Raw genomic sequence first — 24,303 nt, 5'->3', positions numbered from 1 at the left:
CAGCCCTGCTCCTGCCCTGAGTCTGGACAATAACTCAACTTTTTCAAATGCAATTTTGATCAAGTTACCCTACCCCTTTGTCCCCCTTGATAGCTTCCTGTTATTCTGAGCAATCTGGGCAAGCTCCGTCCACAGTCCACAAGGCTCTGAGCATTCACCTTCTCTTGGTTGCTTAGCATACAAGGATCTTGAGGTTTTCCGGAGATGAAGTGCAACCAATTTAAAAAATTCCCACAACAAAAATTACCAGACCCACAGGGGAAAAATTCCCACAACAAAAATTACCAGACCCACAGGGGAAAAATTCCCACAACAAAAATGTCCAGACCCACAGGGGAAAAAAACCACCATCGAATTAAAGCATCAGAATAAAAAACACACAACAGATTTAGCTGTCTGTCCTTCCATTCTGTAATTATATACTTTCATTTGTGTGACTTTGATTATAACTGTCTCTTCTCTAAACTACGAGCTCCATGAAGCAGTGACTTTGACTCCAGGTGGCATACAGAGGTGCTCAATAAATAATTTTGAACAAGTGAATGAAAGAATGAAAGAAAACTGCTCTTCCCAACTTCCCTTCTGTCAGGCCAGGGCTCTAGACTTTATGTAGATCCCGCCTATCATTAAGCAGCTAACTCTAGATCCAGTACAACAAACAGAATTTAAGAACCATCACTAACTTTGCCAATAGTGAGGGAACTTCACAAGGACCCCTTCAAACAAGAGTGTAAACCAGGTTGTCTCCAAAGCTGCCCTTGGGGCAAATGCTAACACCTTGACCTTGAAGATTAAAGAACCAACAGCAGACGACACAGACTGTGGATCCCAGCTGAACCAAGTCTCACAAGTTAAGTCAGGATCTGGAAGGGGCTACCCTTTTAGCAAAAGCACAGACCAGAAAACTTCCACCCGCCAGTAAAGGGAGCCCACAGAGAAATATGCCTCTGTGTGTGTGGTGGCGGAAAATTAACAATAAGATCGGCTCCCCTGTGAACCAGGAACCAACCACATGCCTGTTCCTTCACCTTCAGGTCTGGGACGCCTTCCTCCCAGAAATTAATTTATCATGGTGTCAGCGCCCCCTTGTGCCTGATTGGAGCAACTACAATTTTTTTCTATAGGTGAGCAGTCTAAATCAGGGTCTTGAGGTTTTCCAGAGATAAAGTGCAACCAATTAAAAAAAATTCCCACACTAAAAAGAAAATCAATAAAATATATTTTAAAAAAATTCCCACAATAAAAATTACCAGACCCACAGGGAAAATAAGCCACCATGAATTAAAGCATGAGTACAAAAAACACACAACAGATTTAGCCCCCCCAAGCATTTCAGATATTAGGTTTATCAGATACAGAAAGTAACCATGCATAAAATATTTAAATGCATAAAAATAAATAAAAGACAGTATAAAAATTATTCTAAATATTTGAAAAAAACAAACAAAAAACACCCAGAGAACTGTCACAGCTGAAGAGAACTGAAGGTAGATGGGAAGGAACTCGAGCACAATGCAGAGATATCAGAAGACGGGACCCATCTTTCTGCCTCTGGACTCTGCATCCAGTCCATCATCTTCTCAAGACTGATGATGACGATGCATAGTGATTAAAATAGTACCTGGTATACTCCCAACAATAAAGATAAATAAAATAAAATAGTGCCTGGCAAGTAGAAAACACTTTATAAATGTGTCTAATCCACACGACTGACCTGTATAGTCAGTCACTTGCTATCCCTCCCTCTAGTGAGCACCTAGGAACAGGCGCTGTGCCTCATTCTTTGCTGCCCTGGCGCCTGTATGCTTTCTGAACATAGAGGGTGTCTGTTACAGGCTTGTAAGGAAACTGAAATAATGTACATACTATTTTTTGCCACCCCTTACTTTGCATGTGGCAGTGCCTGCAAAACTGAATAGGACTGCCTTGACCTTGATTTTAAAACACTTGATCTGTTGGAAATGGTCCTCTTTGGCTCCTCTCACCCCTTCATACCTGATGCTCTATCCATGAGGCAGTCCCACCAACTCAGCAGCTTCCTGACTTGGTTTTCTGGTTTCCACATTTGCTCCCCACCGTCCCATGTTTTTCACACAGCAACTAGAATTAGATTTTTTTAAAATATAAAATATATTATGTTCTTCCTTTGTCTCCATCTCCCTCCACCCCCAAATTAACACTTCCTGTCTATTTAGAATAAAATGTAAATACTGTTGGCTCAGAGGCCCCTGACCACCTCTCCACCCTCCTCCTATTGGCCCTTTCTCACTTGCAGCCACAGCGCCGTCTTTCTGCTTCTTAAACCTGTCGAGCTGTTTCTGGCCTTCGAGGTGTGTACCTACTGTTCCCTTTGCAGAGGACACTCTTCCTTCGGAACAATGACTGTTTCCTTGTTATCTTTTATGACTTGGCCCAAACGTCATCTCCCTGACTCACCTCTCACAGCCACTCTCTGTGGCATCATTCTTTTTTAAAAAAATATGTTTTATTGATTTTTTTACAGAGAGGAAGGGAGAGGGATAGAGAGTTAGAAACATCAATGAGAGAGAAGCATCGATCAGCTGCCTCCTGCACACTCCCTACTGGGGATGTGCCCACAACCAAGGTACATGCCCTTGACTGGAATCAAACCTGGGACCCTTGAGTCCGCAGGCCAACGCTCTATCCATTGAGCCAAACCGGTTAGGGCTGTGGCATCATTCTTCATTTTCCCTGGCACACATCCCCATTTAAAATCACTGCGCTTATTCGTTTGCCTGCATCTTTCTCTCCCTCTACCGGAAAGGAAGGAGTCCTCTCTGTCTTGTTCAGCAAGAGCTTATGGTCCTAGAACAGGGCCTGCCCCACAAGCAAGGCATTCAGTAAGCACTGCTTGAATGAGCCACCAACGTTGCCTACAGATAGGCAAGTGTGATATGTGATATCAGTGCCAGAAAGGGAGAGACTACTTGTGGCTTTCAAAGAAAGCTCTGGGAAGAAGTCAGCAATAAAACGCTGTTACATGATGCTGCTCATGTAAGAGGAAATCGACACCCAAGAACTGAGAGCTAATCTATCCCCTTGGTCAGGGTTTTAGAGCCTGTATAATTTTGGTGTAACATTTTAAAAGGTATGTCAGAACTGGGATGATTTCAGAAAAAGGACAATGTAAATGAATACAGGGTAGAAAAAAAAATAGAATCTGAGGAAAGGCTAAATGACTTGAGAATTTAGGCTAGAGAAGGAAGCCAGTAGGTGGCTTCGGAACTGTTTAAAAGTGAGTCGCTGTCACTGTCCAGCTGCCAGGTGTTGTGGTCAGTGGGGATGAGTCACACTGGAAGGATCCATCAGCCTTTACTCACTTCCTGTGACGGTGCAAGCAAGAGGCAGAGGCGCCACCTCCGGGTTCCCTTTCCCCCAGTGGAACCGCACCAGGCGAGGGTCAAATGAGATGCCAGGCAGACCAGGACGGTCTCCTGCCAGGAGCCCCCTGAATACAAGGCTCCTGCCTCTTTATGCACCATGGATGGGGAAGGGAGGGAAGGGCTGGGAATGAAAGGTACTGGGCCAAAGTGGAGACAGTGGAGACAGAGGCCTTCCTTAGAGAAGGAAGAGCCTGGGTGAATGCAGGTATAAGCCGGGCTGCCCTGGGCGGCCTGAGTCCTGACTGCAATACCCTCCACAAACTTGCATGCACAGTTGTGACTGCCTGTGGTCGGCCTGAACATGGAGGATTTTGCCTGGAGCTGGACTTCTCACCGGTCAGAGTCTGTCTGCGTTCAAAGCCCACATCCCTTCCAGGTAAAAGCATCCTCTTGCCATCTTACTCTCACGATCTGGCTCAGGCTTCCCCGTCTGGACCAGTCAGTCTCTCTGCCTCTGGGTCTCACATCTCTGACCCACCTTCCATGTCTGTTTTCTAGAACCCCACAAACGACCTGTTCTTTTCTAACGGAAACCCTTGGGGTGCCCCACCATTAAGCCTGGTGGGCTAATTGCCCCTCCTGCTCTCGGGGCCTCCCCGTGGCTCTGGTGGGAATGCCTGACTCCGTGCCCCCGCCCCTTGGCCTGGAATATCCTTCCCATTCCTGTCTGCCCTTCCAGCTACAGCTCAGCACTCACCTCCTCCAGGAGTCTCCCAGGCTCTACAGGGCCACAGCACTTTGCATATAATCACACTCCACTGTCATTGTCTGCAAGGTCCTGCCCAGCAGGGACATCATCTTTGCAACCTCCTCCGTCACACAGGTCTTGCTGAAGAGATGTTGTGAAATGATCAAATGAACGACAGAAAAAGAAAAAGAACCGACGACTATTCCAAGTTCTGGCTCCGTTCTGTATCCCTAGGAAGTCCCTAGCCTGCCTCCCTCCTTCCTCACATCACCTCCCCTCCCGCAATCTGAGAGTGAAGTCAGCAGAGCAGCAGAAAGTGTGGAGCGATTCTTGGGATCTGTCTGCTAGCTGATGAGAGTCCCCCTGCCCAGGGGTTCCCTCCTGCTGGAAGAAGAGGACCCCTATGGTCATCCGCAGACAGCTCCAGAGAGCTGTGTGGTGGCAACCCTCAGCAGTCAAGTTAAAAATCAGAGCTGAGCCCTGGCCAAGTGGCTCAGTTGGTTGGATCATCGTCCCATCTGTACATCAAAAGGTTTCGGGTTCGATTCCCCATCAGGGCACATACCTAGGTTCCAAGTTTGATCCCCGGTCAGGGCGAGCACAGAAGGCAACTGATCGATGTTCCTCTCTCACATCAATGTTACTCTCTCTCAAATCAATAGACATATCCTCAGGGGAGGATTAAAATAAAAATCCGAGTTGAAAGTTTCCATCCTTCTCCCCTGAAAATTACACCCTGGCCTCTTTTCTCATTAAAAACTTTATTTGCAGAAGCAGAACTGTTTTTAACAGAGAGTTCAAGGCGTCGGCCTGTCTGTAAAGTCCAGATTCCACCTTCCCTCGTCCCAGCCTCCCTAGAGGTTCAGAAACTACGTAGCCTAGCTTCAGGCCCCTAACGCCACCCACCCCTGGACCCCGCTTCTCTGGGCTTGGATAACTTGTTCAGAGCTTAGACTTGGTGTCTCAACTTGTCTTCCTTCTATACCTTTCGCAAAAGCTCCATTTCCATGGGAAACAGACCAGCCTCCAACCTGCCTTCTGCGAGGGCGTTTCCATGGGAAACAGGAGAGGAAGGGGCTCTGGGGAGCAGCAGGGCCTTACAGGCAGCAGAGCCGCTCAACCTCCTCCTCACAGGCATAGAACTTTTCAAATAGCTCCGGGGAGGTGCCATTGCACTCAAACCACCTCCTCAGTGTGCCCAGGGCCCGGAGCGCGTCGGCTTTGGTGGGCAGGGGCTCGAAGCTGTCCTCACCAGCCCCCTCATCTTTAGTGTCCACCTCCTCTTTGCACACTCCAGGTATGGGCTCCTCACCCTCCAGGTCCACAAAGCGGGAGAACTCCTCGAGGCTCAGGCCGCAGGGGACGGGTGGCAGCTCAGAGGCTTTGTCCAGGGACAGGGGCATTTTGCTGGGAGCCAGGCCTTCCTGAATGAAGCTGCTTACAATGGACTGCGGAGGCACCTTGGCCCAGGCAGCCGCCACCATGTGCAGAGTGTCCAGCACTGTGATGCCTGCCCCAGCCTCGGCCAGCGATGTGCCAGCCCTCTCGCTCTGGGCAGCTGTCAGCTTGCCCAACAGACGGTGCCGGTAATGGGCCTTAAAGGCCCGGACCACAGAGTTGGGCAGGGAACGTGTGGTGCTAGCGGTAGAAAGAGGCAGGAGCCTCACGTGGCAGAGCCCAGACAGGCCTGCCAACTTCCCCGCCACTTGGGCAGCCAGCAGCAAGGCTACCTGTCGGCCCTGCCTCCCCATGTCCCGGTCAAACTGTGCCAACCACTCTGACCAGGGGATGCCCAGGTCAGGGTGGTAGGAGGCAGGCAGAGCCTCACTGCTGACCCCAAAGAAGCACCTTGGTGCAGCTTGGAGCCCAGTGACCAGTACCCGTCGCTTCTCTGTGCCCCTGGTGTTGGCACACAGCAGCACCTGTACTTGATCACCTGTACCCACTGTGCCGGGCACTGCCCGATACAGCAAGGGCACTTCAGCATAGCCAAAAACATCCTCTGGGGAGAAGTCTTTCAGGGAAAGAGGCAGCTGGGTCTGGGACGTGAGGCCTGAAGGAGGTGGCTCGGGGGGAAACGGAGGTGTGAGCACATGGCGGGCCCCAAAGCCCACATTGTTTCGGCGTTTCCAGCGGACCAGCCAGCCGATGCTGGGCACGAAATCCTGGCCCATGATGTCAGCCAGCTCCTTGGCTTTGTGGAGCAGCATGGGCCCCGTCACGTCCCAGGCCTTGGCCCGGGCAATGTGGTACCAGCAGAGCAGAGCCTCGTCGATGCTGCTGTACTTGGACTCCCGCTTGCGCTTGCGCTCCCTGTTGGCTGTGCCGCTGCACCAGTCTGCCAGCAGCTTCTCCTTATTCTTGCAGATGCGTGAGATCTGGGGCTGGGAGACCTGGAAGCGCCGGGCCACCTCCGACTGGGACATCTTGGACTCATCCAGGAGTTCCAGCACCTGGATCTTCTCAGCCAGGGATAGGGCATGTAGCTTCTTCTTGCTGCTCAACTCCATGGCTTCTCCAGGGCACCTGGGGGGGAGAAAATTGGGCCATCTGGGAAAGGGTGAGAGGGTGTGAGGGCTGGGCTGAAGGAGGAAGGGACATGGCTAGGCTGAGCGAGCAGTGGGCTGGGCACTGACCCCGAGGAATGCCAGAGCACAGCTGGCGAGGGGGTGGCTCACTGGTCAGGGGAGGGGCGTCTGGGCTGGGGTTTGGTATAATTGGGGGACGAAGATGAGTAGGGCCAAGGGGACAGCTGCAGAGCCAACAAAGGAGTTTGGTGGGGGAACAGGGGGCTCGGGCTGAGTGGGGCAGTTGTAGGTCAGACAGTCAGGGCTGGGGGAGGAATCCGGGGAGGAAAAGGCGGGTGACGGCCCCGGCTGGCTCTAGATAAGACCTTGGAAGACGGGGTGGTGGAGTGGAGGGACAGCGTTGAGGTGACAGGTGTACAGATGACAAAGAGAGAGAGGGATGGGGCTGGGTCCCGAGGAGCTCGGCGGGGCGGGGGTCCGGTCTGGAGAGTAAATGGGAGCACAAGGCCGAGAGGGCAGGTGCACAGACGACAAAGGGCAAGAGGGGTGATGAGGCCACGGCAGCTGGAGGGCGGGTGTCATTAATGGGGGGGGGGGGGGCTGGGGAGGGTATCTGGGCGCGGGCTCGAGCGCCCGAGACCTAGGCCGGCCGGGAGCAGGCTCCGCAACCTGGCCGGCCTCTTCCCGCCTCGACGCGGGGTCCGTCCTCCGGCCAGACCCGGAGTTCCCCGCTGGGCCTCCCCGCCTCCCGCTCCGCACCCACCTCAGGCGCTCGTCGCGCGGCTCCCGCCCTGCCCCTGCCCGTCTCCCCAGTCCCGGTCCGGGCGGCGACGGGAGAGGAGGGGAGGGACGGGTGCCACGACCCGGAGGGCGAAGAGGGCCGAGGGGCCGCGCGGCCAGCGAGCGGCGGGCGCGCGCACAGCAGGACCTCATGCGCGCCTCCCGCGCCGGGCTCTCCCGGCTGAGAAGACAGCTGTGCGGCCGCCCGCTCCCACCCGCCCAGCCCCGCCCACGACCAATCAGATTGGCCCTCAGCGCCGACCGGTCCCGCCTCCGGCTAAGTCTCATTGGACGTCGCGGAAGTGGCGGTTCGTCGAGCCGTCTGGGGGGCGGGGCTTCCAGCGCGCGGGGGACAGGGCCGGCTCGGCCGAGAGCCTTCGCGGCTCCTCCAGCAGCTGGGACCCGGCCCTCGGGGCCTGACGGCCTCGGGGCAGCGTGGGGGCCGGAGAGCAGACTCGGTGTCCCAAGGCCTCCCTGGCCTCAGCTTCCTCATCTACCAAACAGGACGGATGACCCTCACGAAGTGGTTTGAGAAAATGGAAGCAAGCGTTTCACTAAGAGCCGTTACCATGGACAGCGCTAGCCTCAGTCGCAACCCGGCTACGGAGAAACGATTTGCCTGGGGCCAGTTCTGATTGAGGGCGTGTAAGGACTAATTTTCACTAGTTTGGGTACCTGTTGGCAAGATTCAAGTTTCCAAACCCAAGATGTATGAGCATTCCCTTCCTTAGTAACCTGCAGTTCTGCCTGGGTCTGATCTATGCAATTACATGTAGGTACCTTCACCTGGGCTCCAAGGCCCCGGCTCTGGAGCTCACCTGCTTCCCAGCGTCCCTTCCTTCCCTCACAGCGGAGTCCCCCTCTCTCCTCTCATAGGCTTCCTCCCCACCTCAATCCTGCCCCTATCCTTCCGTGTCCCATCCTAAATGTAAGCGAATGACACAGGAAACCCATCTCCTGCAAACCCTTTCCGAATTTCCTCACTTACTAGTATGCTTGCTATACTAGTCAAGTCCCCCTTTTCCCCCCGTTTCTTTTCTGCCCCTTAGGCTGCTCAGCCACTAAAGATCATTGCTTTAGTCCCTCTACTTCTGGCCTACTTCCGTGTGAAAGCGTGAGGACAGAGGCTGCGTTCTTGTCCTAACACAATTCCCAGCCCAGGGCAGCCTTACTAACGGCAGTGGCCCAGGCCACTGTACTAGGTAACAGGGGCTTTCAGACTGTTCCAGGAAACCCTAAAGATATTTTGAGGGTTCGTAACAGATTGATTCAAATCTTTAGTAAGATCTACTATGGAAGCTGTCTACATGCTGGCTTCAGGGAAAGAAAACTGTGCACATAACCATGCCCAGAGGAAGGCTGCAGTCCTGCATCCCAGCTGAGTTCATGCACACTGCACTCAAATGAACCGGCACGTGTGGCTGAGCTGCCTCTGCTCATGCTCATTACTCCTATGAAAAGCTTTCATGTGTCCCATCGTGATATCAATAGGTTTCCTGTGTCATTCTCTCATTTACATCATAAGCTTCCGGACCCCGTTTTAAGTATCTCAAATTGCAAGGTCAACTGTTACAAACCTGTCACTTGTGTATATAAGTTTAGCTGAATTTCCTCCAAATCAACCAAAATACAGAAGTAAATAGAATGCTAAAGTTGATTTAAACCCAAACTTTATTGTGTGTTTTTTTAATCCTCACCCAAGGATATGTGCCCTGACCAGGAATTGAACCTGCAATCTTTTTGGTGTATGGGACTATGCTCCAATTGACTGAGCCACCCTGCCAGGGCTACAAATTCTGTATTAATCAAAACAACTTCATTTTTTTTTTAAAGTCCTCATAGATGCTACATGTAACATGGATGAACCTTGACAACTTTTTTCTTTAAAACATATTTATTGATTTCAGAGACGGGAAATAGAAACATCAATGATAAGAGAGAATTATTGATTGGCTGCCTCCTGCACATCCCCTACTGGGGATAAAGCCCACAACCCAGGCATGTGCCCTTGACCTGAATCGAACTTGGGACTCTTCAGTCTGCAGGCTGAGGCTCTATCCACTGAGCCAAACCGGCTAGGGCAATTCATTGTTCTTTATAACAAGGAACTGTTATAACCTGACTTTAATAAGAAATTAAAGTACCCAATTTTCTATCTGCTTTACAGAGTGGAGTTCATCAAAAATTTTAATTTGGAAAAAAAAAAAAATTTAATTTGGGAGAAAAAGCTGTATTTCAAAACATTAAGAAACAGTCCTGCCCTGGGTGGTGTGGTTCAGTTGGAGTGTCCTCCTGTGCACCGAAGGATTGTAGGTTCAATTCCCAGTCAGGGAACATACCTAAGTTGTGGGTTCAATCTCCGGTCAGGGTGCATACGGGAGACAACTAATCAATGTTTCTCTCTCATGTCGATGTTTCTTTCTCTTGTCCTTCCTTTCTAAAATCAATAAAGTAAAAAAAATTAAAAGACCTCACAGTCCTAAGAACGTTTTAGAACAGGGGTGGGCAAACTTTTTGACTCGAGGGCCACAATGGGTTCTTAAACTGGACCGGAGGGCCGGAACAAAAGCATAGATGGAGTGTTTGTGTGAACTAATATAAATTCAAAGTAAACATCATTACATAAAAGGGTACGGTCTTTTTTTTTTTTAGTTTTATTAATTTCAAACAGGCCGGATCCGGCCCGTGGGCCGTAGTTTGCCCACGACTGTTTTAGAATGAAGTGGCCTTCATCACCAGGAAAGGGATTCAGGAGATAAACCATTCAGTAGAAGGCTCTGTGTAAAAATGTTTATTTGTACTAATGTTTAGAATACGGGAACTAAAGAAAGAAAAAAGACACAATTCCAAAGCAACAGTGAATGAGGGCCTGCCCATGGCCAAGGGGAAGGCCACACCAGGGTGTCCTAGCATGGAGTATCCCTCCCACTACGTGTTACCAAGCAGAAAACCGAGTTATCGGGGTGTGAAGACCTTACCAGCTGCTAGTGAGCGTGCAAGGGAAGAAAGGGATGTCTATGTGGCTTCCCTGTGACCCAGGACCCAGGATCCACAGAACAGGAGGCAGAGACTCTCAATTCAGTTAAGGGCAGGAGCTGAATACCCAGGTCCAGGAAGAACAAAAAGGGGATTACGGAGGTAGGCTTTTTTATCGAGTTAAAAAACAGGCACATTGTCCAACATCTCCCTGTGACCCCCAAGCGGCTGGCCTGGACCCCTGATGCTTCCTCTCCCCATAAAGCCAAAGGGAATAAGGAAGGGAAGCAGAAGATAGGAAATTCCAAGAGTGGGGAATGCTGCAGTCACTAGAGACCATCTGTTGAGAGTAAGCCAGGTAAGCACAAGAATTAGGGTGAAGCTGCTACTCCCCCCGGATGGGACAGGGCAGAACGCAGAGGGTGACCAAGAACCTACTGGCTTGGGCAAAGGATCCTCAGTAGCAGGAACAGAAGGCTGCAGAGAGCCACTCTGAGGGAAGGGGGTGGTGAGGCTAAGCAGCAGGAAGGGCATGGAAAGCTCCTTGCAAGTTCTTCCTCAATTTACTCAGTTGCTCACTACCAGATACTCCTGGTAAAGAGGTCCCAGCTTGACTCACCCCTGGGGGAAGGGAAAACCCTGGAGACCAGTGTGGAGGCAAAGCTGAGAGAGAAGTGAGCTGTTTCCTCCCACTCTTTCTCAGTGGACACTGTGTGAACCTGTGATCATCAGGGCCAGGGCCCAAGGCAGGCAAAGTGAATGCACTTCATGGAGAGCCATGAGAAGCTGGGCCCACAGGTACACCTTGGGGCATATGTTGCTCCGTTCTCCCTGAGGCCTGGGGCCAGAAGCAGTCAGAGCTGTCACTTTAGCTTGCTGCTGCCAAAGGCAAGTTGGCACCACCACCCCCCAGGTTCTCTGGACTTTTGAAAGAGAGGAGGAAGGGAAAATGGTTATGAAAAATAAGAGAGGAGGAAACAGCCCTAGATGTTTGGGGGAACAGGGGAATTGGCCACATCAAGAGGAGTTCTGGTTCTGGTAGATGGAAGCTTTCTCCTTCAGCAGGTCCAGACACAAGTGGCAGCTCCAACTTCCTACAGAGAAGCATAATGGGGTTAGGATGGTTCCCACACAATCTTAACCTGCTGTCCTTCCAATCCCCACACAACATCTCTGGTATCAGGATTGGCTACAGGCAGGATGGGAGACGTTCTGCATAGCAAAATTTCATAGTTATCCTGAACTGGGAGAAACTGCTAGGTCTTCAAATACCATGAAAAATAATTCTCAATGGCGATGAAAGAATCACCTGGAGGCCCGGCCAGCATGGCTCAGTAGCTGAGCATTAACCTATGAACCAGGAGGTCACGGTTCGATTCTCAGTCAAGGCACATGCCCAGGATCCCCAGTAGGAGGCGTGCAGGAAGCAGCTAATCAATGATTCTCTCATCACTGATGTTTCTCTCTCTCTCTCTCTCCCTTCCTCGCTCTGGAGCACACCCATGCTTTTCTCCCCTTTCGAGTGTGCATCTTTTCTCTCCTAAACTCTAAAGGTCCACACAAGACTTGCTCATGAATTCCTATAAAGGAGGGGTTTAGCACAGAAACTTGGCCGGAAGGGGCCTTGTGGAGAGGTAGTCATTTTTAACCAGGGGGGCAACAGGCAGCGGCAGCTCATCTGGGCTAACCCTCTCACTCTGTCCCCAAGGCCCCCTTTTCTCTGACTTTTCAGTGAGTTCTCGCAGCCCCACTGTGGGTCACTTCTTCTCCATAACATTTCTAGCGAGCCAATGCAGAGCACCTAGGCTCGCTCTATTGCCTCTTCTATCCTAAGCACTTCCTTTGTGTCACTGTCTCCCGTTTTAATAAACATACTCTCAAAATAAAAAAACAACAAAATCATTCTTAGCTTGAAAGCTAATTAAACTAGGCGCAGCTAGATTTGGCTGTGGGGTAGTCTGCCAACCCCTGACCTAGAACCTATGCCATCTGTTGGCTTTTACGCCCCCCTACCCCTTGCTGTGTGCAGCTCTTCAAAGGAAAGCCTTCTACAGTTAATATAGAATTTTATCAGTAAATTGATACTTTATGGTTAAAAAAGTAAAACACAGAATTCATTACTTCTCCCCAAAGTAGATTGCTAAACTCAGCATGACAGATGTCAAGAGCAGCTGCTAAAGACTCAGACTTTGTTAGTGGCCTGCTTCTCTTGGGGGGAGGGGAGGAACACTATTTGACCTTACAAGTTAGCTTACATCACATAGTGAGTCACTCTCTTGCCTGGAATGCTGGCCCACATCCTCTGTGCACAGTAACAGCTTCTGGGCATTCACATCTGAGTAAGCTCATGAGTTTCTATAAAGGAGGGTTTAGCACAGAAATTTGGCCGGAAGGGGCCTTGTGGAGACGTAGCCACTTTTTGGTGCCATCACTGGTTTCTTCAAAGAGCTTCCATAAACGTGGAGCATTATTAAGCAAACTATTGAAGGCCCAGAGGGACCCATTCAGGCTCCAGGTTCAAGTCCCTTCCAGACTGGGTAGAAATGAACACTCCAATTTGTCAGGTTCAAAGAGCTGGTACCAAAACATCACTTCAGACAAGCCATGGAGTGAGTTTCCTGGACTAACTGGGGGAAAACAAATCACTCCTTGTGGCAACTGTTCTCTGCTCGGTGTCTGCTCTCTCTCGGATTGTTGATGTTGTGTCTGCACACTTACCTGGTGATAATGTGCAATCATGACACATTTGAAGTTGAAATCCTAGGAAAGCATTCTAAACTGAGTGAAGGCAAAGTGCCTCCTCCCCAATTTGGAAGGATGTATTACTGATAAGAGAACTCATCTATTATACAGGTGATGGTCCAGGTTACTAATAACTGTTCTGAGTAAAGATCCAGGCGACCTACCTTCCGGAGGCTCAGACATGGACGGGGTAAGACAGTACATGTGGTAGCCACGATCACAGTCGTCACAGAAGAGCAGCTGGTCCTAGAGAAGGCACGACAGAAGAGGAAGGGAGGAGGTGAATGACTGATGGGCCTCAGGTAGGCCACTGAGGACAGATAGGAAGGAGAGCTATGTAGACACTGCTGCTACTTCCCAGAAAGATGAGGTAAGTGGCAGGTAAGGACAGACATGGGCATCTCTGCATAGAAAACCACTGGTGCCCATCTCTACCCTATCAGCTGCCTGACTGATCTCCTGGTCCCCAGTGTCCCCTACAATCTATTTTCCACGGAGCAGCAAAGTTATCTTTATAAGACATGCCACATCACTGCCCTGATTAAACCCTCAGACCTGGTGACCCTGCCTTCCAACCTCATCTTCTCCCTGCTCTCCAAATGCAAGAAGGCTCCACCCAGCTACACTGGTTTGTTCGCCTGAGGTCTTTGCTCTCGCTGTTCCATTCCTGGGAATGCCCCACCTCAAATCTTCTTGGATTGGCTCCTTGGTATCATTCAAACCTCAAAACCAACATCACCTCCTCTGAAAAGCCATCTCTGACTATCCAAGTCAGCCAGTTTCTCTCTGCCACATTATTGGTTTCATTTTCTTCATGGCACATCACAAAAATGTCGTTTCCTTGCTTATTCCCACAAGAATATAAATTCCATGAAACCAGGGACCTTGCCTGTCTTGTTTGGTGTGCTTAGTGTCTAGAACAGTGTCTGACACCACGTAGATTGTCAGTAAACACCTGCCAAACAAAGTTCCACCCAGGACGCTGGGGAGGGGCATGCAGAGTTTGCCCCCTCTTACTGGAAAGCTCACTTTAGAGGGAACTGTGGAAAAAACAGTAAGAGCCGAGGAGTGTGCTTGGAGGGGCAGGGACACGCACGTCATTCTCGGAGGTACCACAGATGTTGCAGCATTTGCACTCGATGCACTGCCAGCGGTAGGTCTTCACTGCTGCCATCATCACAGGCGTGAACTGCAGGCAAGACGGATGCCCTGTGGGGGGAGGAGCAAGTAAAACAGGAGCTAGAAATGGGGGAGAGGCGAGGTGACCTGGCTGACTGTGACAGCCACTGGACAAGTCAAGAGCCTCTTGGGGACTGGGTGCTGGCTGTGGCAGCCCTTGCCCTTGGAAGTACCTGAGCGGCCACAGTCAGAACAGGACACCAGCTCCTCGGGCTGTCCTGTCTTCTTGTTGATTTTTGAGTCCCCCAGGCAGAAGTCGCAGTAGTTGTTGGGCAGGGCCAATCCATCGGGACCCTTCTTGGCTACAGTGAGAAAGAAAGAACTCTGATACCCCTGGGGGCCTTGAGGTCTCTCACCATCCCCAAAAGGAGGGTTTTTCATAACCAGGCCGACTCCTGCTTGTCCCACTTCTGACACCTCAGCTTACATTTCTGCTCCTCGGACCTCTGGGAGACGGGGGTGGGTGGCTGAGAGTCTTCCTTGTCCTCGCCCTCCTCCTCAGCCAAGTGGGAGTGGGCGTAGTGATAGCTGAGGCCTGGTCGGTTCTTGTAACGTTTTCCACAGACTGCGTGGGGAGAAGGTTGCAGAGGAAGGTATTAGGATCCCAGAGTGCCACATCCCTCTCCCTCTAAGCTGTGGGCTCCACCCGTGGCAGAGACAACCACCCCACCCCAGTCAGCTCTGTTCTGGGACAGGCCTTTAGTGGCGGCTGCTTCTCCTTGGTCAGGAGCATTGGGCCCTGGGGCGCTCCAGCTTCCATGGCTCTTCTCCCTGCTAAACCCCAATCCATGGCCACCTCTACTCTTCCACATTAGCTGTCTGTGAGACTGAGCCTGGGCCCCATCACCACTTGCCCTGGGAATAGTCTGGGGAGCTCCAGGTCAGGAAGGAAAGGGAATTTCTATAGTCTTGCAATATGATAGGGAGGAGAGGAAAGGTAAGAAAGATAATCCAAACTTTCCCCCGCCTCTTAGTAAATGAGGGAGGCTCGTATATATACCCCGTATATAACACGGAGCCCATCTCTGCCCAGTGGATAAAGGTTTAGGGCCTGGGTCTCTTGGGGATAACCTTTCAACTGAGTCTGCAAGGCAGCTGGCCCCCAAAGAAATTCAAAGACACTCCCAACCAATCAGTGCCTGCCCAACCCCACCAACCAGCATGGAAAGCGATCTCCACGAGGCACCTTGTACTTTTGAGCAGTGATACCAAGAAGAGCCAGGGAGCCAGCAGGAAAGGAGTGGGAAGAGGATGGGAGGAGGAGTTGGCAGGATGATGGGAACATTAGCTCACCACCAAGTGGCTGTTTGGGGGAAAGGGGAGCAGAGGGATCTGTTTGTAACAGGTTTCTTATAATGCTTTTGAAGCCACCCCATGCAGTGGGCCTGAGCAGCCCTAGCAGCAAGTTTGTGGGACACAAGCAGTGGGAAAGGCAGCTTCCAGGACTGAGGATTGGAGCACAACAGAAGCCCATTGCTCCCATCCCCAAGCCATTCCAGAGATTTTTAAACCAGCATCACAGGAGATGAGAAAGGCAAGAGGAACAAGGGAGGAGGGAAAAAGGGATAGGAAAACCAAAAGTCTGAAAAGTTGAGAGAGCTACCTCTCTGGGGCGCTTTCGAGGTATGCTTTTGTTTGAAACTATCTGAAAGACAGAAAGAAAAGTCATGAGAAGAAGGCCTTGATATACTTGAGACAGGAGCAGCAGCAGCAGGAAAGCGGAGCAAACGAGAGAGAAACCTCAGCGGCGATGGTGCTCCCAGGGTGGAGGGACAGAAGTGGGAGGTCAGAGCAAAGGGGGAGAGAGAACAGACGTTGAAAAACTTGGTGTTGGACTTCTGGGGCCCTGGCTTGACTGGGGCCAGCAGACCTGGATGCCATCTATCAAGAGGCTGATTCTGCCTGCTGTGTGTGGCCCCTTCACCAGCCCCCTCCCCCCCAGGGGATAGCAGAAGTCTCTCCCAGAGCATGCAGGTCCCACCCACCCGGTAGCAGAATGCAAGGCCTCCCTGAGGTCCCAGAGGAAATCAGTCAGCAGGCAGGACAAGAGTCCAGGCTTGTTTTACCGCTCTGAGCAAGAACACAGCCCTCCCTCCTCTCACATCCTGAGCAGGAGCTGGGTCCAAGGCAAGGACTACCCATCCACTCAGGAGGCACTCACTGTCACAGGCATAGGGTTTGTCTCGGTCCTCTAGGATGGAAGCGTCCAGTTTCTTACGGGCACTGCTAACACCTTTACCCTGCCAAAAAGAGCAAAAAGATGCTCTTACTAAGGTGTCTGGGCCTAAGGAGTTTAAACTCTCCTGGAAGTGGCTGCTAATCTCACTCAAATCCACAGGCTTCCCTGCCCCAGGCTGTAGGCAGCACCTTGGCCCCTCACCTTGGATTTCCCTTTGCCCCGACGCTTGGGAGTGTCTTCTTCATAGTCCTCATCATCGAGGTCATCCAGGAAGTCATCCGGTTCTAGGATCCGCTGAGTGGATAGGAGGATTAGGATTAGGGTGGGCAGAAATAATGTACGTCCTAAAGCTCCCCCACAATGGCGGTGGCAAGGCTACCAGAACCTCCTTTGTGACCTGGTCTCTCCACTCTAGCCTCATTTCTCACTGCTACCCCTCAACACCCTATAATCCTGCCCTTCTCCCTTCAATGTTTTGGGCTCGCCCTCCTCTGTGCCACTCATGTTGTTCCCCTAGCCTGGAATGCCTTTCCCACCATGTTTCCATACAGATTTCCGAGACCCCAAGTGACCATGCCCTCTCCTGCCTCTGATCTGCTGCCCCGGAAGCACGTTTATCGGTGGTCCCCTTACTAGATTTAGAGCCTTCCTTCTTAACTGTGTGGACTTACGGGGGATTTTTGTTAACTGCTGTTTCAGCCTCTCTGTGTGAAATGGGGACCACAGTACCTACTTCATAAGGTTGTATAAATTGGAGAAAATGATGGAAAAGCACTTAATACTGTGCCTGGAGTAATTTTAGCTCTTATTATTTTTATGTATAGTTTTATGTGCCTGTTGGCAGGGACCAGGTCTATTTCACTTATGTAACCCCAGGCACCCAAAAACTTTTGTGACAGATGAATGAGGGAGAGTCTGAACTTAGAAGGAAAGGAGCGGGAAAGGCAGTGAAGCTGGTCAGTACCCAGCACTAATTAGGGACTCAGCAGAACTCCGGGGCCTGCCTCCTGGCCCACAGCTTGCCTACATTCTGATTATGCCTCTCATGAGAAGGCTCCGTACCATCAAAGCTCCCTTAGCCAAAGTGTTAATTTTGTACCTTCCGTGCTCGACTGTTGGTCACAGGAAACTCGCCCAGGCTGTCATCATCAACACGGGGATCTGGGGCGCCTCGCTTCTCCAGGGGGTCAGTGCGCAACAGAGCCTCTAAACTACTGCCGTCCTGAGAGATCAGCCCCTCCTTCTTCAGGGTCTGGTCTGTGTCTGCAGGCAAGGTCAGGATGAGGCAAGGCTCAGAAGGGCTGAAAGCAGACCGCGCTGGTCTAGAGAGTGCTAGGCCAGCCACAGGCCAGTCACTGTCTTCTGGTCTCTGGCTGCCCAGGAACCAAGACACCCTAATTCACTTGGCACCATAAGTTATCTGTTTATCTGTCTCTTCTATTAGACCGAGTTCTATAAAGAAAGGATCACATCTTATTCATTTTGGATCCTCACAGTCTAGCATTAGGACTGGTATATAACAGATCAGCAGGCCTACCATGCAGCAGGCCATGCCCCTGCTCAGGAAGGAGTTGGCTTACCTGGTTTAATAGATGGGAAAGAAAGTCTTGGGTCCTCAGGAGGGTGGGCTCGCCGCTTTTTCCGCCAGCGCCGGGCAGGGTACGAGTACAGCTGCCCAGAGGCCAATCCTGTGGAAGGAAGAGAGAGAAGTCAAGCCCTAACCCAGTTCTAGAAAATAATAGCGAACACTTTCTACATGAATAGGCCCCAGGAGTTCAAGAGCAAAGGAAGAATATGGGCAATGCCGGGGGCGGGGGTGCGTGGGGGTAATTTATAGAAAAGAAAAACAGATGTGAACTCAGGGGCCTTGGCTAACACAGAACTCTGCAGAAGCCCGATAACAGCCTCAGTCCTGCAGAAAACCCAGATGCTGGTATAAACCTGTCTGCTTCGTCCTCTCTGGGCTTCTAATCATGGGGAGACCAGATCCATCCATGTGGAAAGCAGGAGGGAAACCCTTTCAGCCGGCTCACCCCTAAAATGAGGAAGCTGCTTCTTCCTTGTGCTCCTGAGTCTGAACCCTCACCTGGACCCCGGTGTCGCTTTTCCATCCAGATATAACAGTTGCTCTGGGCTACTCCGGTCTGTGAGTCCAAGAAAGGCAGGCGCACGCTGCGCTCGGCACAGAGACGGGCATTGTAATTGTGGCACTGCTCCATGGCATCTCTGTAGTACTGCTCCCCAAGGCTGCAGGAAAGACAACCATCAGGAGTGTGTCTGTGTGTTGGGGGTGAGGGGCAGGGCACAAGGTGCTGAACTATCCCTCACCCTTCCCATTTGCTTCTCCAGAGGCTCAAGGGTCTGGGAGACTGTTGCTTTGGTTCTATCTGCCTCCATTTCTGCCTCATGGGACACCAAGCCCCTTCACTAAGCCATTACAAGAAAAGGCACTTTACAAATAAATTACTATTGGGAACACATGATTTCTTCATGTGTCTAATCAGACTTAAGTGTAATTCACAAAGAGAACAAACTAATGTTTATTTTGGGCCTTTCCTGAATCCAAACCTGGAGGCACTCAAGATGCTATTTCTAACAGGGGTCAAGAAAGAAATAAGAAAAAAAATGCTATATATTTCTCTTAACCCTTATACTCTGAGAAGCTGTGGTTAGCTCCTTTTTATAAAAGCAGAAAAGAGTTCAACAAGGTTTGGGAGACCTACTAAAACATTGTTAGCAAACTACAGTGTATCTATAAATGCAATTCTATTTAGCCATAAAGAAAGAAGAAAGTTCTTCATGTACTGATATTGAATAATCTCCAAGACAACTAGAAAAAGGAAAAAAAAAGCAAGGTAAGGTGTTGAGAAGTGTTACAGGATGCTACCATTTATGGAACCAAGAGGAGGAAAAGAAACTGTAGGCCTCCAGGGAGAAAAACCAGGTGACTAGGGGACTTATTAATTCTGTATACTGAGTTTAGGGTCCATGAAAAACACCTGAAAAAACCTGAACTTCCTTGAAAACTACTCTCTCTCTCTTTTTTAAAGGCTATTATTTTAATTTACCAACATCCAATATGTACTTTGTTTTTGAACATATAATTGCAGAAAGTAATGATCAACTTTACTTTTGCAGGGAACACTCAGTTATCTCAAATTATATATTGCAAAATTATAAAGGAATTGTTAAACCCACATTAATTCATGTTGATATAAATTTAGGAGATATGCACATAACAAATTTTTAAAAATGGGTGTAGTAAATTAAAAGTAAATAGTAATGGTGCTTCTGTTCCTAAAATATGATACATTGGGACATGTTCCTTAAAAATGTGCTTAGAGCCCTAGCTGGTTTAGCTCAGTGGATACAGAGTTGGCCTGCGACTGAAGGGGTCCTGGATTCGATTCCAGTCAAGGGCACATACATGTCCAGGCTGCAGGCTCGATCCCCAGCAGGGGGCGTGCAGGAGGCAGCCAATCAGTGATTCTCTCTCATCATTGATGTTTTTCTCTCTCCCTCTCCTTTCCTCTCTGAAATCAATAAAAATATTAAAAGTAAAATAAAATACATTTGATTGGCTGCCTCCTGCACGCCCCCCACAGGGGATGGAGCCCACAACCTGGGCATGTGCCCTGACCAGGAATCAAACCTTGACCTCTTGTGTCACAGGTCAATACGCAACCACTGAGTCACACTGGTTGGGCTCAATTTGAAACTGTAATCAAGGGTAAACCTTTAAGTGGTCTAAAAAGCTAGAATACTGCACAGTGCCAGGGGTTATCTGGTTCTAAGCATATATATGGAAACAATGTTGTTCTCATCCTTTAGGGCTTAATAAGCACTTTAGCCCTGGAGCTTAAACGATAACAATTCATATTTATGTATTTGATCAATCTTAAAATAAACAGGGCAGAGATGACTTCTTTCTCAAAGTATCTCCAGTACCAATGAAGATGTCTGGGCATCTTGATTTGACTTGGGAGTAAAAAGACCTGACTTGGCTAAAAGTCATCAAATGTGAACATTGAGTCAAACCATGGGATCTCCAGTTCCTCTGCTATAGACAGGGGAAGCTGGACTAGGTAAGTTCCAACATATTCCACGAGAGGAGACTCATGAAAAGCTGAACAGAGTAAGCCTGTGTTGCTTATGTCCCTATCTTGAGCTACATCAACAAACCCTTCTGGAATCTGAGGGGGGTTTCACTGAGCAGCTGCAATCGACCACTTAGGCTCAGCTTAGCATGTTGCCAGCAATTGAAAGTCACACCACACACAAGGCAGTGACACCACAGGACAGCCTGGCGTGCTTCAGCGAGCTGTGGTGGCTGTAATGTGAGGCAGGCATAAACCTCGTGTTGGAGTGGAGGAATGAAACAGGCTCACATTTGCTGGCCTTTAGGAGGCAGCCACGTCCTCATAATACAGAGGGAAACTGGATAAACAAGGCTGAGCGCAGCAGCCCCTTTGTTCCTGCTGATGGGAATTGATACTGACACTGCAAGTCAAATGGAAGGAAGGGCCAGGCTGGCTGAGAGCTGCAAAGTCAGAGCAAGGAGGCTGGAACAGTTTGAGGGGAATGGGTGAGAGATGGTTACCAAAGTTCTTATGAGTTAAGTGAAATTTCAGAAGGTGGGACAAAGTGTCTTGTGAGTAAGAGAGGTGGGAATAAAACAAGTTGGGGGGAGAGAGGACCCGATCAGGACAGAGCAAGAGAGAATGAGCGAGCTCTAAAAACTTAAGAGTCCTATCGCGAGAAATTTCAAGCTAACTTAATTCTCTTAATCTTGTTACCTAACAGGTTTCAAAACTAGTCAGCAGCCACAGATGTTTACTACTATTACTTTACGCTAGTAAATACCTTAAAGATTGTTTCAATTATGACACCACATTTGGAGGCACACAGAATTTATAAATAGGAAAATTCTTCCCCCAGAACAAGATGTAAGTCAGAGCCAGCTGGTGTGGCTCCGTTGGTTGGGCATCGCCCTGTGCACCCAATGGTCTCAGGTTGGATTTGCCTGGGTTTTCTGGCTCGATCCCCAATGGGGGGCATGCAGGAGGTGGCCAACTGATGTTTCTCTCTTACATTGATGTTTCTATCTCTCCCACTCCCTTCCTCTCTCTCTAAAAATCAAATTTAAGTTGTTGTTTTTTTTTTTAAAGATGTAAGCTAGAAAAGATGAGCTAGTAGTCCTAACCTTGATGTATAACCTCAGCTATCAGAAGACTAGGCACACCATGATCAAGAAAAGCTATGGAAAAGCATTTTTTTCCAGGTGGGAATGGTACTGAAAGAATGGAAGCCCCTTATAAAGGGGAAGTTCTGTAGGAAAATGTATTGTGATCCACAGCCCTCTGCAACTAGAACCAAGGAAGACAATGTTGGTTTCCCATTACTGGTACTCAGGAACCAGTGGCTGGTGACCCTCCCAATCTCTACAGCTCTTGAAAGAGAAAGAAGATGTCATGCTCTATTTAAATGGGCAACCCCTTACTTCTAACACTACACAAAAGGGTTGGCAACCCTATTTCCCTGAAGAAAGCCTTTCACCATAAAAAAATCTCACTACAGCCTGGCCAGCATGGCTCAGTGGTTGAGTGTCGACCTATGAACCAGGAGGTCAGGGTTCGATTCCTGGTCAGGGCACATGCCCGGAGGCAGCCAATCAATGGTTCTCTCTCATCACTGATGTTTCTATCTCTCTTTCCCTCTCCGTTCCTCTCTTAAATAAAAAATATATATGTTTAAAATCTCACTACATATAACTCTCAAAATCTAGGCGAGCCTGGCATTCCCCCAGTATAGTAAGATTTCCAAGGTATTAGCTGTATTTTTTCGGGAAGCACGAAACCGGTGTAAAACCTCCCCTTACCATGGGATGGGGGAGTCAACAAAGAGAAAGGCAGACAAAGAAAGAACGAACATCCGAATCAGGAAAAATAAGTATACAAGTGGCAGATCAACAGCATCGTTGCTACATGGAGGGACATGTCAGTGTCCAGAGAGAGCGGGGAACCGGAGCGGGCAGATCAGAGAGAAAGACAATAACGTTGGGAGGATGGATGGCTGAAAGCAGGGGGATCCAGCTAAAAGCAAGTAAAAAAAAAACCAAAACACAAAACCACAGGAGGAGGAGGCACTTAGCTTAATGGAAGTGGGAAAGCATTCGGAGGAAAAGGCTCGGGGCAGGCAGGCAGGGAGGGAGGAGAGGCAGCTCCTCTCACTGAAAGGCTCCTGGGGAGAGTGGCTCGGCCCCCCGACACAGACAGACAGACAGACACACAGACAGACAGACAGGCAGGCAGGCAGGCAGGGAGGAGAGGCAGCTCCTCTCACTGAAAGGCTCCTGGGGAGAGTGGCTCGGCCCCCCGACACAGACAGACAGACAGACAGGCGGGCAGACAGACAGACAGGCAGGCAGGGAGGGAGGAGAGGCAGCTCCTCTCACTGAAAGGCTCCTGGGGAGAGTGGCTCGGCCCCCCGACACAGACAGACAGACAGACAGGCAGGCAGACAGACAGGCAGAAGCGGTGAGTCCCCGCACAGTTCCCCAGCCTCTCCCCGGCCATCCGTCCACTCGGCACCCCAAAGCCCCGGCTAGACACCTGGACCCGCTCAGGGTTCCGGCCCGGCACCAAGCCCCGCTGAAGGGGGCCGCTCCGCCCGCCCCGCCCCGCCGTGCACCCCTTTCTACACTCATGCAGGTTCCTCCTCGGGGAGGAGGCCGGTCCAAGCAAGTCCCAGCGCATCTGCCACTCGCAGCTCCCGGCCTTCCTCCGTTTCCCCAGCGACGATGAACTTGAACTCTGCCCGCCACCTGCCCCGCACAGGGGGCTGCCCACCGCGGAGACCCCGGCCCATCGCCGCTCCAGGCGGCACCGCTTCGGTCCAGAGCCCGGGTGCGATGCCGGGATGCGCCGGCGCAAAGCCCTTCCCCTGAGTTCCTGCCCTCGCGTCCCCGGCTCTTCCACACATTCCTCCCGGGGATGCTCTTGGTGTTGGGGACCTGATACCCAAGACCCCCACCCCCACGTCACGCAGCTGTTCAGAGAAAGAAAAAATAAACAGTCCCGCGATGCTGAACCGCGCAGAGCTGCCGAGCCGGCTGCGGGCAGCCAGCGGGAGGGACCCGTGACCGGCTCCGCGGGGACCGGGTGGGTCCCGGGCCGCCCTCGCCAGGCTCCCCGGGCTGCGGCGTCTCGGGAGCGACCCAGGGACAGTGTCTCTCGGACACAACACGGGCGCCACACTCTGCAAACCGCCGGCTGAAGGAATGCACAGACCGCACGGCCCCGCCGCGCCAAGGGCGGCTGCCCGCGGGGGGCTCCCGAGTGCCCCTCGGGGCCTCCACAAGTTTCCAAAGAGGCGCAACGTCTTCTCCGGACTCTCCTGCTGCCCTCCCCCGGGGGAGTCGCAACCCGGCCTTCCCGGCACGTCCCTCTCTTCGCCTCGTCCCTTCCCGCGCCACCCTCTCCTCCCCGGCCCCTTCCAGGACCGCCCGGCCCAGGAGAGAAAGAAACGGCCACTCACAGCTTCACCACATTCTCCACCACGGCCGCCATCTTCCCTGCGCCTCTCCCTCAGGCCGGGAGGCCCGAGCCACAGCGCAGGCGCGGGGACCTAACGGGGACCCAGCTTCCTAGTCCCTCTGCGCAGGCGCCGTCCGAGCGCGCGCCCTCGAGAGCCAGCGACGGAGGACGGGCTCTCGGGGCCGAGGAGCCCGACGCGCAGGCGCAACGGATGCGGCGCGCGCCCCGAGCTGCCCGCTCCATCCCCGCCTTCTCCATTGGGAGGAGGGGAGGAAGGAAAGAGGGGAAGAGG

At 51.1% G+C, this 24,303-nt stretch overlaps 2 protein-coding genes across 5 annotated transcripts; both read right to left on the bottom strand.

Annotated features, from left to right (window-relative positions):
- Nucleotides 1–5,045: 5,045 nt before the first annotated feature.
- On the bottom strand, nucleotides 5,046–7,389 carry TIGD3 (tigger transposable element derived 3). Its single transcript, XM_081098067.1, has 2 exons — nucleotides 7,384–7,389; nucleotides 5,046–6,618 (listed from the first exon to the last, which is right to left on the bottom strand). The coding sequence occupies exon 2, from the start codon at nucleotides 6,600–6,602 to the stop codon at nucleotides 5,190–5,192; it is 1,413 nt and encodes a 470-aa protein (XP_080954193.1). The 5' UTR covers nucleotides 6,603–6,618; nucleotides 7,384–7,389; the 3' UTR covers nucleotides 5,046–5,189.
- A 2,787-nt stretch (nucleotides 7,390–10,176) lies between these two features.
- On the bottom strand, nucleotides 10,177–24,078 carry DPF2 (double PHD fingers 2). 4 transcript variants are annotated; one of them, XM_081099820.1, is made up of 13 exons: nucleotides 24,013–24,058; nucleotides 18,563–18,723; nucleotides 18,057–18,164; nucleotides 17,576–17,739; nucleotides 16,678–16,770; nucleotides 16,459–16,537; nucleotides 15,901–15,942; nucleotides 14,725–14,862; nucleotides 14,471–14,599; nucleotides 14,215–14,327; nucleotides 13,283–13,364; nucleotides 11,359–11,470; nucleotides 10,177–11,055 (listed from the first exon to the last, which is right to left on the bottom strand). In XM_081099820.1, the coding sequence occupies exons 1-12, from the start codon at nucleotides 24,042–24,044 to the stop codon at nucleotides 11,394–11,396; spliced, it is 1,218 nt and encodes a 405-aa protein (XP_080955946.1). In that variant the 5' UTR covers nucleotides 24,045–24,058; the 3' UTR covers nucleotides 10,177–11,055; nucleotides 11,359–11,393. The 4 variants fall into 4 exon arrangements, with proteins under 4 accessions (XP_080955946.1, XP_080955945.1, XP_080955948.1 ...); XM_081099819.1 differs by having other exon boundaries at nucleotides 10,177–11,470; nucleotides 24,013–24,069; XM_081099822.1 differs by lacking the exon at nucleotides 15,901–15,942.
- Between the last annotated feature and the right edge of the window lie 225 nt (nucleotides 24,079–24,303).

The sequence above is a fragment of the Myotis nattereri genome (assembly GCF_964212035.1).
Source record: "Myotis nattereri genome assembly, chromosome: 9".
NCBI lineage: Eukaryota > Metazoa > Chordata > Mammalia > Chiroptera > Vespertilionidae > Myotis > Myotis nattereri.
Note: the sequence above shows the minus strand (reverse complement) of the source record. Positions and strands in the feature narration are given on the sequence as shown.

Bases quoted from the DNA above. Each gene is read 5' to 3' on its own strand.
- TIGD3 (XM_081098067.1), bottom strand. From the start codon at position 6,602: ATGGAGTTGAGCAGCAAGAAGAAGCTACATGCCCTATCCCTGGCTGAG.
- DPF2 (XM_081099819.1), bottom strand. From the start codon at position 24,044: ATGGCGGCCGTGGTGGAGAATGTGGTGAAGCT. The intron at 15,943-16,458 runs GTGAGTGCCTCC...TCTGTCTTTCAG, and splicing joins CAAACCCTATGCCTGTGACA to ATAGTTTCAAACAAAAGCAT. The intron at 13,365-14,214 runs GTGCGTGTCCCT...TGCCTTCTCTAG, and splicing joins GTGGTACCTCCGAGAATGAC to GACCAGCTGCTCTTCTGTGA.